Source organism: Pleurodeles waltl, chromosome 12 (genome assembly GCF_031143425.1).
Source record: "Pleurodeles waltl isolate 20211129_DDA chromosome 12, aPleWal1.hap1.20221129, whole genome shotgun sequence".
Lineage (NCBI taxonomy): Eukaryota > Metazoa > Chordata > Amphibia > Caudata > Salamandridae > Pleurodeles > Pleurodeles waltl.
Window position 1 is genome coordinate 681,574,471 of NC_090451.1, and position 21,680 is coordinate 681,596,150.

The 21,680-nt window shown below is 51.3% G+C and overlaps 1 protein-coding gene across 10 annotated transcripts in view; it reads right to left on the reverse strand.

Annotated features, from left to right (window-relative positions):
- CHD3 (chromodomain helicase DNA binding protein 3) overlaps positions 1-21,680 on the reverse strand; it is a 1,503,198-nt gene that overhangs the window by 990,008 nt on the left and 491,510 nt on the right. For all 10 annotated transcript variants that reach the window (XM_069218663.1, XM_069218665.1, XM_069218664.1 and 7 more), the window contains exon 13: positions 16,169-16,268. In XM_069218663.1, the coding sequence (XP_069074764.1) occupies positions 16,169-16,268 (100 nt within the window). The remainder of the gene's footprint in view (positions 1-16,168; positions 16,269-21,680) is intronic.

A 21,680-nucleotide genomic window follows, 5' to 3' on the forward strand; every position in this document is an offset into this window, starting at 1 on the left:
ACCAGCCCTGCTGCCCAGGAGGCCACCGCCATCATCTCCGCTGCCCAGGAGGCCACCGCCAGCATCAGCCCTGCTGCCCAGGAGGCCACCGCCATCATCCCTGCTGCCCAGGAGGCCACCGCCAGCACCAGCCCAGCTGCCCAGGACAGGACTGCCAGCACCCGCCCAGCTGCCCAGGACAGGATCGCCAGCACCAGCCCCCGCTGGGCCATAAAGGACTGCCAGCACCAGCCCCGCTGGGCCATAAGGGACCCCCAGCATCAGCCCCGCTGGGCCATAAGGGACAACCAGCACCAGCCCCGCTGGGCCATAAAGGACAGCCAGCACCAGCCCCGCTGGGCCAGACAGGACCGCCAGCAGCTGAGTCACTGCCAAGGACCCCACCGCCACAAGCACCGCTGAACAAGACACTGCGGCCACAAGCACCGCTGAACAGGACACTGCCGCCACAAGCACCGCTGCCAAGGACACCGCCGCCACAAGCACCGCTGAACAAGACACTGCGGCCACAAGCACCGCTGAACAGGACACTGCCACCACAAGCACCGCTGCCAAGGACATTGCGGCAACAAGCACCGCTGGCCCATGAGTGCCAAGGGCACTGACGCTACTGAGTCCGTCACGAGCAGGATGAAGCACTCTGGGCATAAGGCCCCCTCCAGAACCAGTGGAGAGATACATCCACTACCTCAGTCATTGGCAGGATGAAGCACTCTGGGCACAAGGCCCCCTCCAGAACCAGTGGAGATTCACATCCACTACCTCAGTCCTTGGTAGGATGAAGCACTCTGGGCACAAGGCCCCCTCCAGAACCAGTGGAGAAATACATCCACTACCTCAGTCCTTGGTAGGATGAAGCACTCTGGGCACAAGGCCCCCTCCAGAACCAGTGGAGAGATATATCCACTACCTCAGTCCTTGGCGGGATGAAGCACTCTGGGCACAAGGCCCCCTCCAGAACCAGTGGAGATTCACATCCACTACCTCAGTCCTTGGCAGGATGAAGCACTCTGGGCACAAGGCCCCCTCCAGAACCAGTGGAGATTCACATCCACTACCTCAGTCCTTGGCAGGATGAAGCACTCTGGGCACAAGGCCCCCTCCAGAACCAGTGGAGACTGTTATCCACTTGAGAGACTGTGGTTTTGCACTCCCCAGGATTGAACAGTGGGCAACCCACCCACTGTAGAGACTTGAGAGACTGTGGCTTTGCACCCCCCAGGATTGAACAGTGGGCAACCCACCCACTGTAGAGACTTGAGAGACTGTGGCTTTGCACTCCCCAGGATGGAACATCGGGCAACCCACCCACTGTAGAGACTTGAGAGACTGTGGCTTTGCACTCCCCAGGATTGAACAGTGGGCAACCCACCCACTGTAGAGACTGTGGCTTTACACTCTCCAAGGATTGAACAGTGGGCATGTGGCCCCCTCGTGGATTTGGCGTCGTACACTCAACCGGCTGAGGTGCTCCCCCTTTCCCTTCCCCCTGAGGTGCCTGTTTTATTGCTATCTGATGCCCCTGCAGTGTTCTCTCCGTCATGTTTGGGGATTGAGTGTAGGCCTCACCCATGCCGTGTGGGCCCAGTGTTCCACGGACTTCAATGGAGCACTACCTGGACTACTATTCTTGGTGTATATATTTGTTTATAGTGTATATATATTTTTGCGGACTGGATTTTAATATATTACAATGGTTACACTCATTTCCTTTTGTCTTTGCATTCTTCAGGGTGGTTTGGGGGTGTAGCTGTAATGTATCATGCTGTATTAGTGTGTGTGTTGTAGTGGGTGATGGTGGGGGTGTTGCGTGTGTGTGTCCCTGTTTTTTCCCTCCCCCCTCCCCTGTGTCGTAGGTGCAGTACTCACCGTGGTCTTCGCCGCCGGCGTTCGTGCTCCTGGTAGAGGAGCAAGAAGATGAGGGCTGGCAGGATCTGGAGCTCAGGTTCCATGGCGTGAGCGTTTTCCCTTCGAAGTCCTGTTTCCGCCGTGTTTTTATTTGCGGTGAATCCGCCCCGGAAAAGGTGGCGGATTGGTAGGTTGTGTTACTGTGGACGGTACATTGTCCTCCGCCTGTCTGTTGGCGGTGACAGCCATGCTGTTTGTTTGTTTGTACCGCCGTGGCGGTCGGAGTGTTAAAGTGGCTGCCTACGTTGGGGGTTTCCGCCACGGTCGTGATTCAATTTTTTTCTCCGCCGGCCTGTTGCCGGTCTTACCGCCGCTTTAACACCGACCGCCAGGGTTGTAATGACCACCTATATGATTACGTTTGCTCAGCATTATAGCCTATGGCTATTTGTCATTTACTGTTTTTCTAGGATCTCGTGGGACTCCCACTTCGACAACTGGGATGATTCAAGCATGGGAATCTGTGAAAGATCCAATACTGGATAAAGGGAGCTTTTGAGAGGGAGTCAGGTGCATTTACAGTGAACCCCAGCAAATGCAGGAGGCCCGCCGTAGTCTGAAGGTGGGTGACGAGAGCTTGGGGCATAGGAGCCTTCAACAGCCAGTCGTCGGGGTAGAGGAAGATTGAAATCCCAAACCTGCGCAGATGGGCTGCTACCCTCGCCATCACCTTGAACGCCTGAGGGGCACTGGTGAGACCGAAGGGGAGCACAGTAAACTGAAAGTGCTCGTGGTCCACCTTGAACCGCAAGTAACGCCTGTGGGCGGGCCGGATGGGTATGTGAAAATATGCATCCTGCAAGTCCAGCGCTACCATCCAGTCTCCTTGGTCTAGGGCAGACAAGACATGAGCCAGAGAGAGCATCTTGAATTTCTCCTTTTTGAGGAAGAGATTGACGTCCCTTAAATCCAAGATAGTCCCTTGTTCTTCTTGGAATCAGAAAAGTAGAGGGAATAACAACCACTGCCTACTTCTGACATCGGGACCCTTTCTAGTGCTCCCTTGGCCAAGAGAGCCATAACTTCCTCACGGATCAAGATTAAATGATCCTCCATCAGCAGTTCTCTCAATGGAGGGATAGAGGGACGGAAAGACTGGAAGGGGAGGGAACAGCCCTTCTGTATGATCTGCAAGAACCATTTGTCTGATGTTATGGACCGCCAGTGAGGGAGGTAAAACCGAATCCTCCCTCCAACTGGACGAATATGGTCCTGCAGAACCATACTAGGAGGGCTTGGGTGTTGCGGAAGAGGGGGGCTGGGTGGAGGCCGATCTCTGGCTAGACCCTCTGTGTCTGAAGGTATCACAAATTTGTCCTCGCACTGGATGCTATGAAGATTGAGGACCGTGAGTAACTTGCAGGTGCTGTGGTATCCTGCCCCTTCTGAAGCCTCGAAAGGGGTGAAAGGCAGACTGCTGGCGAGCGGATGCCAAGAAGCTCAAGCATCTGGCCATAGCTCAAGAGTCCTTGAACCGCTCAAACACTGAGTCTGCCTTTTCCCCAAAAAGGCGCAAGCCATCGAATGGCATGTCCATCAGGTTGGCCTGGACATCCCCCGATAAGCCAGTGGTACGAAGCCAGGCGTGGCGACGAAGGGCCACTGTTGATTAAATCGCCCAGCCCAGCGTGTCGGTCGTGTCCAAACGAACGAGTTACTTACCTTCGGTAGCGACTTTTCTGGTGGATACATTAGCTACCTGTGGATTCCTCACCTCATGAATACTCCCATGGCGCCAGCATTCGACGGAAATCTTCTTACTAGTCTCTGCATGTCGACGAGGACGTCACTGTCTCGCACGCGACGCCGTCTGACGTCATACAGGCAATAAGAGGTCCTCGACGACGTGCAGACGTCAGTACCAATCATTTTTTACGTGCATGAGAACAACCAGGCAATGCAATGAAAGAGCAAGGCAACATCCATTATATTGTAAAAATACACCACATTGTATGAATAACTGTAAATCTTTTTATGTACATATATATATATATATATATAAAACTCTCTCTTTTAAAATATATACACACACCAAGTATATACATAAAGATATATACACATATACATATATATATATATTATATATACATCTTTGCACCTTCAAAGACCAAGAGGAGCGCACTCAAGGATTACTTGGCAAGACCATAAAGGCAACGGGGAGGCGGGTGGGACCGTGAGGAATCCACAGGTAGCTAATGTATCCACCAGAAAAGTCGCTACCGAAGGTAAGTAACTCGTTCTTCTGATGGATACAACTACCTGTGGATTCCTCACCTCATGAATAGAGTCCCAAAGCAGTACCACGCCCGGCGGTGGGTGCCTAAATGGTCAAACCAAGAAATCCTGCAGCACTGACCGTGCAAAATGGCCGTCCCTTCTAACCTCAGAATCTAAACAGTAATGTTTTGCAAAAGTGTGAAGGGACGACCAAGTTGCGGCCTTGCAGATGTCGACCACAGGAACACCTCTGGCTAAGGCCGAAGTGGCCGACTTAGCTCTGGTGGAATGAGCTCTAATGCCCTCAGGAGGATCCTTCTTTGCCAAAGAGTAACATATTTTAATGCAAAGAACAACCCACCTGGATAGTGTTCTCTTGTGGACTGCCTTTCCTCTCCTCTTGCCCACGTATCCAATAAACAGCTGATCCTCCAGCCTGAAATCCCTTGTTCTATCGATAAAGAAGCTCAACGCTCTCTTTGGGTCCAGACGGTGCAGTCTTTCTTCCTCTTTGGAAGGATGAGGCGGAGGATAGAACGTGGACAAAGTAATTGCCTGAGCCAAATGGAAGGGTGAAACAACCTTCGGGAGGAAAGCAGCCTTGGTCCTCAACACCACCTTATCCCCATAAAAAGTTGTATAAGGGGGTTTTACTGATAAGGCCTGCAACTCACTCACTCTCCTTGCTGATGTTATAGCTATCAGGAAGACTGTTTTTAAAACCAAATACCTCAAGGGGCAAGAATGCATAGGTTCAAAAGGGGACCCCATAAGGAAAGTCAGGACTAAGGACAAATCCCATTGCGGCATAACGAATGGCTTTGGAGGATATTGATTTAGAAGACCTTTCAAGAATCTGATAACAATAGGGGATTTAAATAAAGATGGTTGGTCTGGAAGACATATGAAGGCTGACAAGGCCGATAAATAACCTTTAATGGTAGCCACTGCACAACCTTTCTGCGCCAGAGATAGAGCAAAAGACAAAACGTCCGATAGATGAGCATATAAGGGATCAATCTGCCTCTCTCCACACCACGCAACAAATTTAGACCACCTATTAGCGTAGATAGATTTAGTGGAGTGTCGCCTGGCCGCTAATATTAAATCCACTACCTCAGGCGGGAGAGAGAAGGAACTCAGGTTGCCCCGTTCAATCTCCAGGCATGTAGGTGCAGACTCTGGAGGTTGGGGTGTAGAACCTGCCCCTGCGACTGTGAGAGGAGGTCTGCCCTGAAAGGGAGACGGAGCGGCGGGCACGTTGAGAGTTGGAGAAGGTCGGAGTACCACACCCTCCTTGGCCAATCTGGAGCTATTAAGATTACTAGAGCCCGGTCTTGGCGAATCTTCCTCAATACTCGAGGAATCAAGGGTATGGGAGGAAACGCGTAAAGCAACTGGCCGCACCAGGTCATTTGAAACGCGTCCCCCAACGCTTCCTGCATCGGATACTGAAGGCTGCAGAACAACGGACAATGCGCGTTCTCTCGAGTGGCGAACAGATCTACCCGAGGAAACCCCCACTTCTGGAAGATTAAACGGACTTGATCTGGATGGAGACGCCACTCGTGGTCTGCCGAGAAGTGGCGACTGAGACTGTCCGCACGCACGTTCAAAACTCCGGCCAGATGGTTTGCTATCAAGCAAATCCGATGGTCCTTTGCCCAGGACCATAGTCGAAGAGCTTCTCTGCAGAGAAGGTACGACCCCACTCCTCCCTGCTTGTTTATGTACCACATCGTGGTAGTATTGTCCGTTAGGACCTGTACCGACTGACCACGAAGGGAAGGGAGGAAGGCCTTGAGAGCCAGACGTACAGCCCGTAACTCTAACAGATTGATGTGAAAAATCTGTTCCTCTGGAGACCAAAGACCTTTGATCTCCAGATCCCCCAGATGAGCTCCCCACCCTAGAGTGGAAGCATCCGTTATGACTGTGGCCACTGGTGGCGACTGCTGGAACGGCTTTCCTTGTGAAAGATTGTTGCTTGCAATCCACCACTTCAAATCCACAGCAGCATCTCTGGAGATCTTGACAGTACCCTCTAGATCCCCTCTGTGTTGAGACCACTGCCTTCGGAGGCACCACTGAAGAGCCCTCATGTGCCAGCGAGCATGCGTGACCAACAGAATGCAGGAGGCAAAAAGACCGAGCAGACGAAGGACCTTGAGGACTGGAACTACCGCTCCATTTCGAAACATTGGAACCAAATCCTGAATATCTTGAATCCGCTGAGGCGGAGGAAAGGCCCGACCCAATGTTGTATCCAGTACTGCCCCTATGAACAGGAGGCGCTGAGAGGGCTCTAGGTGAGATTTGGGCTCGTTCACCGAAAAGCCCAGGTCGAACAACAACTGGGTTGTTGACTGCAGATGACGCAACACAAGCTCCGGGGACTTGGCTTTGATCAACCAATCGTCCAAGTAAGGGAATACTGCTATCCCCTTCCTTCTGAGCTCTGCCGCAACCACCGACATCACCTTCGTGAAGACTCGAGGTGCTGAAGTAAGACCAAACGGAAGGACCGCAAACTGGTAGTGTTGCGATCCCACCACAAACCGGAGATACTTCCTGTGTGACTTGAGTATCGGGATATGAAAGTAAGCATCCTGCAAGTCGACAGACACCATCCAGTCTTCCATGTTCAACGCCAAAAGCACCTGTGCTAGGGTCAGCATCTTGAACTTTTCCTGCTTGAGGAACCAATTCAAGATCCTCAGGTCCAGAATTGGTCTCAAACGACCATCCTTCTTGGGAATCAGGAAATACCTTGAGTAAACTCCTTGACCCCTTTCCTGCTCCGGGACCAACTCCACCGCGCCCTTTAAAAGGAGGACTTCTACCTCCTGTTCTAGCAACAGGAGGTGTTCTTGTGAACAATACGAAGGGCGGGGCGGGATGAGGGGCGGAAACTCCCGAAAGGGAAGGGTGTAGCCTTTTCCCACAACACTGAGAACCCAAGTGTCCGACGTAACAGTCTCCCATTTGGTGAGAAAATGCTGTAATCTTCCCCCTACAGGAGAGGAGTGAGTGGGAAATGGTGGAAGCCTAAGGCTGCTTCCCCTGCTGCACCCCGCCAGAGGATGAGGAAGAGGCAGAGTGCTGCTGAGAAGCTCCCCTGGTGCGGACCCTACCCCTCCCCCTAACAGATCTATAGGGATGGGAAGAGGCAGGTTGCTGATATCTTCCCCGAAAGGAAGAGGAGGAAGAGCCACGCCCAAATCCACGAAACCTCCTGAAGAATCTGGAAGAGGCCGTGGAAGAAGGAGCTTGGAGTCCCAACGACTTAGCCGTGGCCCTGCTCTCCTTAAACCGTTCCAAGGCCGAATCAGCCTTAGCCCCAAACAGTTTGTCCCCATCAAACGGGAGATCCAACAATGTGGACTGTACATCTGCCGAAAAGCCCGAGTTACGGAGCCAGGCCTGTCTCCTTTCCACCACAGTTGTGCCCATTGCTCTGGCTACCGAGTCGGTGGTATCCAGTCCCGTCTGGATAATTTGGGTCGCAGCAGCCTGGGCATCAGAGACAAGATCCAAAAGACCCTGGGGAAGCTCTGTAAACGAAGAGGAGATGTCATCCATCAGAGCATGAATATACCTCCCCAGGATACAGGTTGCATTGGTGGCTTTTAATGCCAGACTGCAGGACGAAAAAATCTTCTTCGACTGCGCCTCCAGCTTTTTTGAATCTCTGTCCCCCGGCACCGTCGGAAAAGAACCAGGCGCTGACTTGGACGAACAGGAGGCCTGCACAACCAAGCTCTCCGGCGTAGGGTGCCTAGATAGGAAACCAGGATCAGTTGGAGCCGTCCGATACCTCCTGGCCACGGCTCTGTGAACTGCTGGGGAAGATGCCGGCTTCTTCCACACCTCTAAAACCGGATCCAGCAGAGCGTCATTAAAAGGTAATAGAGGCTCCGCCGCGGCTGAGGCCGGATGCAACACCTCTGTCAAAAGGTTTTGTTTCGCCTCCACCACCGGCAAAGGCAGGTCCAAAAAACTAGCTGCCTTCCGTACCACTGTATGAAAGGAAGCAGCTTCCTCGGTATATTCCCCCGGGGACGAAAGGTCCCACTCAGGGGAAGTGTCCAGCCCACTGGCCGACTCCAGTCCACGCAGCCCATCACCCGAGTCCTCTAGCTCTCCTTCCTCTAGGGCTCGTTGGTACTCCTGCTCTTCTAGTACCCGGAGAGCACGCCTCCTTGAATGCAGTCGTTGCTCAATCCGCGGAGTCGACAATACCTCCGCCGAAGTCGGAGATCGGCGCCGATCTTCCGAAGCCACCGACGCCGCATCCGGCGCCACAGGTAACTTCGGCGCCGACTGAAGAGCAGTTGAAACGGATGGACCCACCGGAGTCACAGGCCGAAATCTCAACGTCGACGGGATGGAAATCCCTGGGGCCAATCCCTCCGAAGCCACCGGCGCCGACACTGGCGCCGAGCCCACGTTCCCAAACGGGAGAAAGGGCATAAAGGGTGCCGGCCGAAGAGGCGCAGGATCACCCAAAGAAAAGGCCAAAGGCCCAGCCGGAGCACCCCCTGGAGCCATCTGTTGGAAGATGGCATACATCGCATTCAAGAATGCGGAACTATCGGCTCCAGGGGTGGGAAAAGCCGGATACTGGGGTGCCTGACTCGGAGGCGACCCCGACGCCGGCCTCGGCGTCTGCGCCGGAGAAAACACTTGAGGCTCCAATACCTCAATCACCGACGCCTGTCCAGGCGAAGTTGGAGACGCCGGAGAGGGCAACGGCGTCGAAGGATGCGGCGTCACCGTGGGGCCGACCTCCCATGTCCTTCGGCGCCGATCCGGAGACCTGGAACGAGCCTCCCTTGAATGACGCCGAGATTCTCTACAGCGCCGGGAGTCTCGATGACGCCGATGTCTTGGAGAAGACTTTTTCTTGTGATGCTTCTCCTTTGACTTGGCCATAAACAGCTTCGCCTCGCGTTCTTTAAGGGCCTTCGGATTCATGTGCTGACATGAATCACAAGTCGAGACGTCGTGGTCGGAGCTCAAACACCAAAGGCAATCGGAATGAGGATCCGTCACCGACATCTTGCCTCCACACTCACGACAAGGCTTAAATCCAGACTTTCTCTGCGACATTATTTCCACAGAGAAAGAGTACGCAGCAAGATATACACTGTAACCGCAAGAGTAACAGTTGCTCCCTCGAAGATAACCGTTTCGAATGCACGGAAAAAAGGGAACTGACGTCTGCACGTCGTCGAGGACCTCTTATTGCCTGTATGACGTCAGACGGCGTTGCGTGCGAGACAGTGACGTCCTCGTCGACGTGCAGAGACTAGTAAGAAGATTTCCGTCGAATGCTGGCGCCATGGGAGTATTCATGAGGTGAGGAATCCACAGGTAGTTGTATCCATCAGAACACACCGAATTGTAAACTTGGCTGCATCTGCAAGTATGGGACAAACAGCCCAATAAGCATGAGGTGTTTACGGACCTCAATGCCAGGCTGGAGGAAGAAAACATCTTCTTCCCAAGCTGGTTCAGCCTCTTGGATTCCCTATCTGGGGGAGCGGAAGGGAAGTCACCATGCGAAGTAAAGGTTTAGACCACCAGGCTATCCGGGGTGGGGTGTTTGGTGAGGAAACTAGGGTCGGTAGGAGCTGGTTGATGGCAGCTGCCAATTGTCCTATTAACAGGAGCCCCTGTGCTGGGTTTGGACCATGTCCCCAGCAGGACATCAGTAAGGGAGTCATTGCTGAGTAACATCAGCTCCGATGTAGCAACCCCCGGCTGAAGCACCTCTGTCAGGATGTTAGTCTTGACCGGCACCATAGGGAAATCTAGGTCCAAAACCTAGGCTGCTCTACGCACCACCATGGCATAGCATGCTCCCACCTCTGTAGTCACAGAAGGAGGAGAGAGCATACGAGCATCTGGAGAAGTATTCAGTCCACTGGCTTGGCCTAGATCCTCATACCAGTCCTGCTCCTCTAATCCATACTCTAAAGGGTCCTCAGACCCCTCCCATTCCTCATCTGTGCCTGGCTGTTCAAAATACACCTCAGGCACTGATCTGGGCCATGTTGGCACCGTCAAAGTTGGAATCTGCGCTGTGACGATGTCGTTCTGGCTCTGGATCATCTGGAATGAGGATGGGACTCTCACCAACGGTGGCGCCGGTGATGGGGGGAGCTTTAATGTCGGGACTGGCGCTTGAGGAGGCCGATGTGTGGAACCGGCACCGGTCCGGAACCGATATTGGATCCTGTGGTCCCCAATGGCGCCGAGGCCGAAGCTGCTGGTGCTGAACCCGATGGGACATCTGCTGACCCCGTGGGGTCCAAAGACCCATCCGCGGGGCAGCCTGCTCAAAAATGAGGTGCATGACTTCATAGAAGTCTTTAATTTGAGCAGGGGTCGCTCCGACTTCCAGATAAGGGGGGAAACGTGTAGTCGGCCCTGGCATCGGCTCCACTGAACCATGCTTGGAATATCGATGTTCCCATGATTCTTCGTCCGCCGACGGGCGTGGCAAAGTCAAAGTCCACTTGGACTTCTTCTTGTGCTTCTTACCCGAGTGCCCATAGGACCTCAAGTGCGAAGAAGAGGACTTGGGGCTCCTGGAGCAGTCCTGCGACCTACTCCTCGAGCGGGACGGTGACCTCCTAGGAGTCTCTCCAACCGAAGGCAACTGCTGGGTTGCCAAGAGCTTCAAAGCCCACTCTCTCAAAGCTTTCAGGGTTATAGCCTGGCAGTCGGCGTACAACTTCGAGTCTTTGTCTCTGTCAAGGCACCAGAGACAATACCTGGTGGGGTCCGTCCCCGACATGGCGCGATGGCAGGTGCCAAACGGCTTACACCCAGTCTTCCTCTATGACATCCTCGCACAAACACGAAAAATCTTAGGACAAAACGGTCGAAAAAAGGCCCGCCAAAAAAGGCAGAGGGTAGCGCGATCCTGGATCTGCGCGTAACAGGCATGGAAGGAAAAGAATTGATGTGTTCGCGCTAGGGTGGTGCCTTTATAGGCGACCGTGACATCACAGGCCGCTCCAACGACGCTGACGAAGCCACGCGGAGCTGAACGACGCATGGGGATCCAAGCGACATCAACCAACGGCGCGCGCAGGGATTTGCGCAGCAAAGGTTTCCGGATTCTGAGCTGATGCCAGGGGATTCAAAGGTAAGGGATCTGCAGCTAGAAGTCTCTTATCAGATCACCATTTATCAAGGGCTGCTGCCTGTACTTATCCATATTAAAGGGACAGGCAGCAAGGGTGGCAAGATCAATGCCCCCATCAGAGACTAAAACAGCTTCTTCTCTCTAACTAAACCAGCCCCCACTACACTTCCTAAAGTGTGCTCACCTACACCCTTGGATTGGTTATTGCTACCAAGCCCACCACTTCTGCTATTGCTAGGGGCACTAGTGGTAGAGTTGGGGGTTGTAACAGTGGGTGGCTTAGTGTCTTTCTTAGGGCAAGAGCTGCCTCCTGGCCTATGGCCTTTGTTTTTACAAACATAGCACCAAGGCTTATTAATATGGGAGGAAGAGGAAGAGGTTTTAGACCCATCCCCAGAAGAGTTTTGTGGGCCTGATGAAGATTCCTTGTGTGTATCTTTGTCCCCACCCTTGTCTTGAGACTTACCTCCATCCTTTTTCTTGTTGTCACCCCTTGTATGAGCTTTTCTGTTCACCCTTGTTCTGACCCATTTGTCTGCCTTCTTTCCGACTTCTTGGGGGAGAGGTAAGATCTGAGTCAGCCCGGTATTGGTGCAACAAGTCAGGCACACAGTTGTTCAAAATATGCTCTCTCAAAATCAGACTGTACAAGCCCTCATTATCACTGACTTTGCTGCCATGTAACCAGCCTTCCAAAGCTTTGACAGAGTAGGACACAAAATAAATCTAATCCTGGGAGGACTCTTTCCTGGTCTCCCTGAACTTGATTCTATATTGCTCAGTGGTAAGACCAAATCCATCTAAGAATGCAGATTTTAGAACAGCATAATTGTCAGCATCCTCCTCTCTGACAGTGAAAAGTCTATCCCTCCCTTTGTAGGAGGAAAGCCAGGGGATAGCAGCCCACTGTCTTCGAGGGACCCTTTCTACCTTACAGGCACTCTCCAGATCAGTGTACCACTTGTAAATATTATAACCCATCTTGTAGGGGGGAACAATTGTGTTAAGGTTTCTGGAGTCAAAAGAGTCCTCCCTGGGCTCCCTGAAACTAAAGTTGCTGCCACCAAGGGGTACTAACCCCAACCCCTGCCTCCGTCTCTCCATTGCCAAGGCCTCCCTATCTAGGGATAGCTGCTGTTGCAGTCTCAACCTGGCCCCCTCCAGTCTCAGTTTCCAGAGTTTCCTGTCTAGAGAGTCTTTCCTTAGAGTTGTGCAGTGTGCCCTCAGATACTGAGGTGACATGAGAGTGGACACAGGAGGATCTGTCCCTATTCTTAGTAACCCTCTCAACTGACCCTTTAGGCACAAAGGGGGGCCCTACTGTTATGGCTTCCCTTCCCACTACCTGAGGTGCTCCCAGCTAGGCTAGAGGGCTTACTACGGACTCTGTGATCCTCTGAGGGACCCTGCCGACCCTCCTCAGTGTCTAGGTCCGGTCTAATACTGGGAGGCTAGAGCCTGCATCTTCCCCCTTCTCCTTCTGGCTACCTTCATGGTCCTGGTCATTCTGGAGAAGCAGGCCCAGAAGCAGACTCTTATTAGAGTTCCTCCCTGTCTCCAGTTTTCTCAGAGCACACATCTCTCTTAATTCTTGGCATCTCAGCTTCTCCTAGGGAGAATCCATGACCTGAGATGTGCACTCTGCTGAAGACATGTTGTGTTGTTAGGGTAGTGTAGGTGTATCTAACTAACCTAACCCTAAGTCTCTCCAAGGAAGTTTAGAGCAAGGGCTATGCTTAGACCCCTAGCTTACCTAAAGTTAAGAGACCAGTTCCCTGACACTAAGTACAGTGTGTATCCCCTAGTCAGCGAGTGGTTTTTCCTGTTGAAAGTACCAAGTGACAGCGTGGTAAGGCAATTGTAAGAGCTTATCCCACCAATGGACCAATGTAGGAAGTTGGCCTGGTGTGTGGTGGGTACCTAAGGTACTTACACCTCATTCCAAGTCCAAGTATCCCCTATTAGTGTAGTGTAGACACTGTTTAGAAGCCAGACTCTCTAGAGGTAGCTGTGGATGAGCAGCCAAGGCTTATCTAGGAGACATGCAAAGCTCATGCAATACCACTGTAGTCACACATCACTTACACACATGAAAGAAAAACCTCAGTTATACAAAAATAAAAGTACTTTATTTCTGGCACAAATCACCACAAAATACTCAACAGGTGACCTACCCTTAGGAGGTAAGTGATACGCTAAACATATACACTAGCAATCAGAAATAGGCATAGAAAACGTTAGAAAACAGTGCAAACAACAATAACCAATAGTGACCCTAGGGGGAGCACAAACAATATACTAAAAAAATGGAATGCAAACAAGGTACCCCCACCTAGGTCAGTAAATTGTGCAGAGAGAAGCTGGGTGTATTAGAAAACTACAAAAGTGAGTAACACAGTATCCCCCAGTGACCAGGAATGCAGGAGTAAAACACTGGACTTTCTCCTAACGACCCAAAAGGAGGAAAAGAAAACACACAGAGAAGACTACAAGAAAACCAGCAGTGGATTCCAGAAGAAAGAAGACCTGTGGACAGAGGGGACCAAGTCCAAGAGTCACAGTGGTGTCCAGGAGGAGTAGGAGGAACTACCCACCCAGCTGTGGATGCAGGAGTTGGTTGACACTTCTGAAGAACAGGTCAGCACTGCAGCCCAGGACCCGCAGAAGAGTCCCAGATGGATGCAGAAGATGTCACACACCGGAAGGAAGATTGCAGACGGGTGTCGGTGCAGGATTTCCACCAACAAGCCTTGGCACAGACAAACTTGCGATTATTGGAAAAGAGGTACTGCCGGGGACCAGCAAAGCCCAGGACTCAACCCAGGAAGGGACATCACAGAGAACCCTCAGCGTCGCAGAAGAACTACGCATGAAGCTGGGATTTGCAGGAAGGAGTGCTGCAGACAGGAGCTGCACCTCGCCTAAAGTCCTCTTGGGGGAGACACAAACAAGCCTTGGCAGCTCCAAGTGACGCAGTACACGGGGGTACTGTCCTGCATGGGAAGGCAAGGGCTTACCTCCACCAATGTTGGACAACTGGCAGAGAGGACAAAGGGGACTACTCCCAACCACCACCCGTGTTGCAGGATCCAAGCAGCTCAGCAGGAGAGGGGATCCACGCAGCTCAGCAGGAGAGGGGATCCACGCAGCTGGTCGTCACTTGTTGTAGGTGCCTGTGGTTGCAGGGAAGTGACTCCTTCACTTCAAGGGAGATTCCGTCATCTTCTTGTGCAGGATGAAGAGTTGAAGTCTTCTGAGGATGCACGGCGAGGAAACTGTTGCAAACTTGGCAGGAACTCTGGATACAATGTTGCAGAAGAGTCTTCCTCGTGAATCTGCAGCTTGTGGGTTCCTGGAGGGTCCAGTCGCGGTTCTGGAGGCCAGATGTCGAAGTAAAGGTTGCAGAGGAGTCCTGCTGGAATCTTGCAATCCGGATGTGAGGACCCATCCAAGAGAGAAAACCTAAATAGCCCTGAAAGGGTGACTGGTCACCTAACCAGGTAAGCACCTATCAGGAGGGGGCTCTGACATCACCTGCATGGCCACTCAGATGCTTCTAGAGTTCCCTGCCAACCTTGGAATCAAGATGGCAGAACCCAGGGATTCTCTGGAGGAGCTCTGAGCATGAACCCTGGGGTGGAGATGGACAGGGGAGTGGTTAGTCCCCTTTCCATTGTCCAGTTTAGTGCCAGAGCAGGGACTGGGGGTCCCTGAACCTGTGTGGACTGGTTTATGCACGGAGGGCACCAAATGTGGCCTTCAAAGCAAACCAGTGGCCTGAGGAGGCTACCACTCCCAAGCCAGTCACACCTATTTCCAAAGGGAGAGGGCCTTACCTCCCTCTCCTAAAGGAAATCCATGTTCTGCCTTCCTGGGCTTGATCAGATCAAGCAGCAGGGGGGTAGAAACCTATCTGAGGGGTGGCAGCAGCACCTGTAAGACTGGTGGTAGCAATGCTGGGGGTCCTCTAAGGAGCCCTCAGATTGCATGGAATCTTACTTCCAATACTTGCAACAGTATTGGGGTATAATTCCGACATGTTTGATACCAAACATGCCCAGGTTTGGAGTTACCATTATGTTTCTGGACATACGTAGTGACCTGTGTCCAGTACACACATAAAATGGCGTCCCCGCACACACAAAGTCCAGGGAAATGGATTTGGAGTTTGTGGGGGCACCTCTGCTAGTGCAGGGGTGCCCTCACACACAGGTACCTGCACCCTGTCGTCTGGACTAGGAGGGCCTACCATAGGGGAGACTTATAGTGACCTGGTGTAGTGACCTGCAGTGAAAACGGGAGCATGCACCTGCTTCACGCAGGCTGCAATGGCAGGCCTGCAGAACCCTTTGCATGTGCTCCCTATGGGTGCCAGAATAACTGCTGCAGCACATAGGGATCCCCTGGAACCCTAATGCCTGGGTACCTAGGTACCATATACTAGGGTCTTACATGGGGGGACCAGTATGTCAATTGTAGGAAGAAAAAGGTACAGTTTAGGGGAGAGAGCAAAACTACTGGGGTCATGGTTAGCAGGAACCCAGTAGACACAGTCATACATACTGACAACAGGCACAAAATGGGGGTAACCATGCCAAGAAAGAGGGCACTTTCCTACAGTGTGCAACAGTAAATTCCTTCTGTTCATTTAATTTTATACATTCTGCAAAGAATCTCAATCACCCTGCCACAGGCCAAGTGATACTGCCATTGTGGTACAGAAAAATACCCGATCAGAAGGAGTCATCAGAGTCTTGTTGGAAACTCAAGACCCTAAAAACACCTTGGAAAATCCTTGGGAAGAGTGCTTTTTCAATTGCAACAAAGAACCTTTGTCACTAAAAAATAACAGTTACACAAGAATCTTGGGTTGTTAGAACTCACATCATTGACAGGAGCCTCTGCTGGCTCCTCCACTTCACCTTCCTTCATTTTTTTCTTGAATTTCCGAGGTTGAGTAGGGTCTTCTCCCATGATGAGTTCTCTGCCAAAATAAAACACAAACCAATACAAACAAGGTGAGAAAAGAAAGGTTGAGTAAAACTACTACAAAAGTACATTTAAGGGGACAATGCACAAAAATGCAAGATGGAATGAAGCACTTTGAGGAACAAAAGAAAAAGATGATATGAGAGATAATGAAAAGCCACGGAAATGGAGATTGTATAAGGTAGAAGGTGGGAAAATGAGAACAGACACGAGAAAATGGTGAAGACAGCTAAAACATACACATATATTGAGCATGAGTTGTATCTCAGTTTGTTGGTGCACTATATACCTATTATTTTAGGTAATAGTATGGCTTGAAAAGGACTGATTGTAATTATCCTCTCAGAATCATTCAAATTCAGAACATAAAATGTACTATTTGTTCATATAAAAAAGTGAACCAAAAGAACGAGTTACTTACCTTCGGTAACGACTTTTCTAGTGGATACATTAGCTACCTGTGGATTCCTCACCTAATGAATACTCCCATTGCGCCAGCATTCAACGGAAATCTTCTTCCTAGCTTCTGCACGTCGACGAGGATGTCACAATTGCCCACGCGACGCCGTCTGACGTCATACAGGCAATAAGAGGTCCTCGCCGACGTCAGTACCAAATTTTTTTTACGTGCCTGAGAATAATAGGCCATTGAGATAAATTAACAAACAGCAATATTTAATGATATTCCAAATAAATACATCATTCTAAGAACTTAATTTCTTTTTTTTTTTTAAAACAAGTAAATGAATATACAAACAATTATATATACATATGAACATATATATAGAATATGTACAAGTCCTTAAAACCAAGAGGAGCACACTCAAGAACTACTTGGTTAGACCAGACAGGCAACGGGGAGGCGGGTGGGACCGTGAGGAATCCACAGGTAGCTAATGTATCCACCAGAAAACTTGTTACCGAAGGTAAGTAACTCGTTCTTCTGATGGATACAACTACCTGTGGATTCCTCACCTAATGAATAGAGTCCCAAAGCAGTACCACACTCAGTGGTGGATGCCTGAATGGTCAAACCAAGAAATCCTGCAGCACTGACCGTGCAAAATGGCCATCCCTTCTGACCTCAGAGTCCAAGCAGTAATGCTTCGTAAAAGTGTGAAGGGATGACCAAGTTGCGGCCTTGCAGATGTCAACCACAGGAACACCCCTAGCCAAGGCCGAAGAGGCCGACTTAGCTCTGGTGGAATGAGCTCTTATACCATCAGGGGGTTCTTTCTTTGCTAAAGAGTAACACATTTTAATGCAAAGAACAACCCACCTGGAGAGTGTTCTCTTGTGGACTGCCTTTCCTCTCCTCTTTCCCACGTACCCGATGAAGAGCTGATCCTCCAGCCTGAAATCCTTTGTTCTATCCATATAAAAGCTTAGCGCTCTCCTTGGATCTAAGAAGTGAAGTCTCTCTTCTTCCTTTGAAGGATGAGGGGGAGGATAAAACGTGGAAAGAGTAATCGTCTGGGCCATATGAAATGGTGAAACAACCTTCGGTAGGAAAGCAGCCTTGGTCCTCAACACCACCTTATCCCCATAAAAAGATGTAAAAGGAGGATTTACAGATAGAGCTTGCAACTCACTCACTCTCCTTGCAGAAGTAATTGCAACCAGAAAAAACCGTCTTCAGGACCAATAATCTTATGGGGCAAGAATGCATAGGCTCAAAAGGGGACCCCATAAGAAGAGTTAGAACCAAGTTTAAATCCCACTGAGGCATAATGAAAGGAGTAGGAGGGAATTTATGAATAAGACCTTTCAAGAATCTAAGTACTATAGGGGATTTGAATAAAGAAGGCTGGTCTGGAAGACAAAGAAAGGATGATAGGGCAGACAAGTATCCCTTAACCGTAGCCACTGCACAACCCCTCTGTGCCAGAGACAATGCAAAAGATAAAATATCTGATAAATGAGCACATAAGGGATCAATTGGCCTCTCTCCACACCAAACCACAAATTTAGACCACCTATTAGCGTAGATAGATTTAGTGGAGTGTCGCCTGGCCGCTAAGATAACATCCACTACATCAGGCGGGAGAGAGAAAGAACTCAAGTTGCCCCGTTCAATCCCTAGGCATGAAGGTGCAGGCTCTGGAGGTGGGGGTGTAAAACCTGCCCCTGCGACTGCAAGAGGAGGTCTGCCCTGAGAGGGAGACGGAGCGGAGGGCACAGTGAGAGTTGGAGAAGGTCCGTGTACCATACCCTCCTCGGCCAATCCGGAGCTATTAGGATGACTTGGGCCCGGTCTTGGCGAATTTTCCTCAATACTCGAGGAATCAAAGGTATGGGGGGAAACGCGTAAAGCAACTGGTCGCACCAAGTCATCTGAACGCGTCCCCCAACGCTCCTTGTCCCGGATACTGGAGGCTGCAGAATAACGGGCAGTGCGAGTTCTCCCGAGTGGCAAACAGATCTATCCGAGGAAACCCCCACATTTGGAGGATTAGACGGACTTGATCTGGATGGAGACGCCACTCGTGATCGGCCGAGAAATGGCGACTGAGACTGTCCGCACGTACGTTCAAGACTCCGGACAGATGATTTGCTACCAAGCAAATCTGATGGTCCTTTGCCCAGGACCATAGCCGAAGAGCTTCTCTGCAGAGAAGGTACGACCCTACTCCTCCCTGTTTGTTTATATACCACATTGCAGTAGTATTGTCTGTCAAGACCTGAACTGTCTGACCGCCAAGGGATGGGAGGAAGGCCTTGAGAGCCAGACGTACAGCCCGTAACTCCAACAGATTTATATGAAACATCTGTTCTACTGGAGACCAAAGACCCTTGATCTCCAGGTCCCCCGTATGAGCTCCCCACCCTAGAGTGGAAGCATCCGTTATTACCGTGGCCACAGGCGGAGCTTGCGAGAACAGCCTTCCTCTGGTAAGATTGCCGTCCGCAATCCACCATTTCAAATCCGTGGCAGCATCTCTGGAGATCCTCACCGAACCTTCGAGATCTCCTTCGTGTTGAGACCACTGCCTACGGAGGCACCACTGAAGAGCCCTCATGTGCCAGCGTGCGTGAGTGACCAACAGTATGCAAGAAGCAAACAGACCGAGCAGGCGTAGGACCTTGAGGACCGGAATAACGGCTCCACTTCGAAACATTGGAACCAACGCCTGAATGTCCTGAATCCGCTAAGGCGGAGGAAAGGCTCGATTCAATGTTGTATCCAGTACTGCCCCTATGAACAGGAGGCGCTGAGAGGGCTCTAGGTGAGATATGGGCACGTTCACTGAAAAACCCAGGTCGAACAACAACTGAGTAGTCAACTGAAGGTGATGCAACACGAGCTCCAGAGACTTGGCTTTGATCAACCAGTCGTCTAGGTAAGGAAATACCTCTATCCCCCTCCTTCTGAGCTCCGCTGCAACCACCAACATCACCTTCGTGAAGACTCGAGGGCCTGAAGTAAGACCAAACAGGAGGACCGCAAACTGATAGTGCTGCGACCCCACCACAAACCGGAGATACTTCCTGTGCGACTCGAGTATCGGGATATGAAAGTAAGCATCCTGCAAGTCGACAGACACCATCCAATCTCCATTGTTCAGCGCCAAAAGCACCTGAGCTAGGGTCAGCATCTTGAACTTTTCCTGTTTGAGGAACCAATTCAAGATCCTCAGGTCCAGGATTGGCCTCAACCGACCAACCTTCTTGGGAATTAGGAAGTATCTCGAGTAACAACCCTGACCCCTTTCCTGCTTTGGAACCAACTCCACCACGCCCTTTGAAAGGAGGACTTGAACCTCCTGTTCTAGCAACAGGAGGTGTTCTTCTGAACAATAGGAAGGACGGGGCGGGATGGGGGGTGGAAACTCCAGAAAGGGTAGGGTATAGCCTTTTATCACAATGCTGGTAACCCAGGAGTCTGATGTTATGATCTCCCACTTGTGGAGAAAATTCAGTAACCTCCCCCTACAGGAGTGGAGTGAGAAGGAATTGGCGGAAGCCTAAGGCTGCTTCCCATGCTGCACCCCTCCAGAGGATGAGGAAGAGGCAGAGTGCTGCTGAGTGGCTCCCCTGGTACGGACCCTACCCCTCCCTCTGAAAGATCTATAGGAGAGAGCAGAGGCGGGTTGCTGGAATTTTCCTCAAAAGGAGGAGGAGGAACCACGACCAAATCCTCGAAACCTCCTAAAAAATCTGGAGGAAGCAGAAGAAGTGGCTTGCAAGCCCAACGACTTGGCAGTGGCCCTACTCTCCTTGAACCTTTCTAAGGCCGAATCTGCCTTGGGGCCGAAAAGCTTGTCACCATCAAAAGGAAGGTCCAAGAGGGCCGATTGCACATCAGAGGAAAAACCAGACCTACGAAGCCAGGCCTGCCTCCTCGTAGCCACAGCAGTGCCCATTGCTCTAGCAACTGAGTCAGATGTATCCAACCCAAATTGAATAACCTGGGTTGCTGCTGCCTGAGCATCAGAGACCAGGCTCAATAATTCTTGAGGAACCTCTGTGTGCGTCGATTTAATCTCGTCCATCAGGGCGTAAATGTATCTCCCTAAGATGCATGTAGCATTGGTGGAATTCAAAGCCATGCTACATGACTAGAAAACCTTCTTCGATGACATGTCCATCTTTTTAGAGTCTCTATCCGATGGCACAGCTGGAAAGGACCCAGGAGCAGATCAAGCTGAGCACAAAGCCTGAACCACCAGGCTTTCAGGTGTTGGATGCCTGGAAAGAAAGCCTGGGTCAGCCGGTGCAACCCGAAACCTCTGAGCCACAGATCTATTCACGGCCGAAGAAGACACCGGCTTCTTCCATACTTCCATAATGGGTCCAGTAGTGCCTCATTGAAAGGCAAAAGTGGCTCTGCAGATGTAGAGGCAGGATGCAACACTTCCGTCAAGATGTTCGGCTTGGTCTCAGTCACTGGCAAAGGGAGGTCCAGAAAGTCAGCCGCCTTTCTAATTACTGAATGAAAAGAGGCTGCCACCTCCCCAGGTGATGACAAGTCCCATTCAGGAGAGGTGTCCAGACCACTAGCAGTGTCCAAGCCATGGAGACCCTCACGAGAGTCCTCAATCTCCCCTTCCTCTAAAGCTTGTCTCCGGTATTCCTGTTCCTCAAGGAGGCGAAGAGCAAGCCTCCTCGAATGCAGTCTCTCCTCTATCCTCAGCATCGACATGGCGTCAGCGGACATCGAAGCTTGGCGCCAATCTTCGGATCCGTCAGACGCCGGGTCTAAAGGCACCATGGTTTTCTTCGGCGCCGAACGTGGAGCAGGACGGAGTGAAGAATGTTCCGGAGTCGGAAGAGGTCTAGTCGCGTCGCTGGCTGAGACGCCGAAGCTGCAGGAGCCGAAGCCACAGGAGCCGAAGCCACCGGAGACGATACCGGCGCCGAGCCCACGTTTCCCAGGGGAAGAAAGGGCATAAAGGGTGCCGGTTGA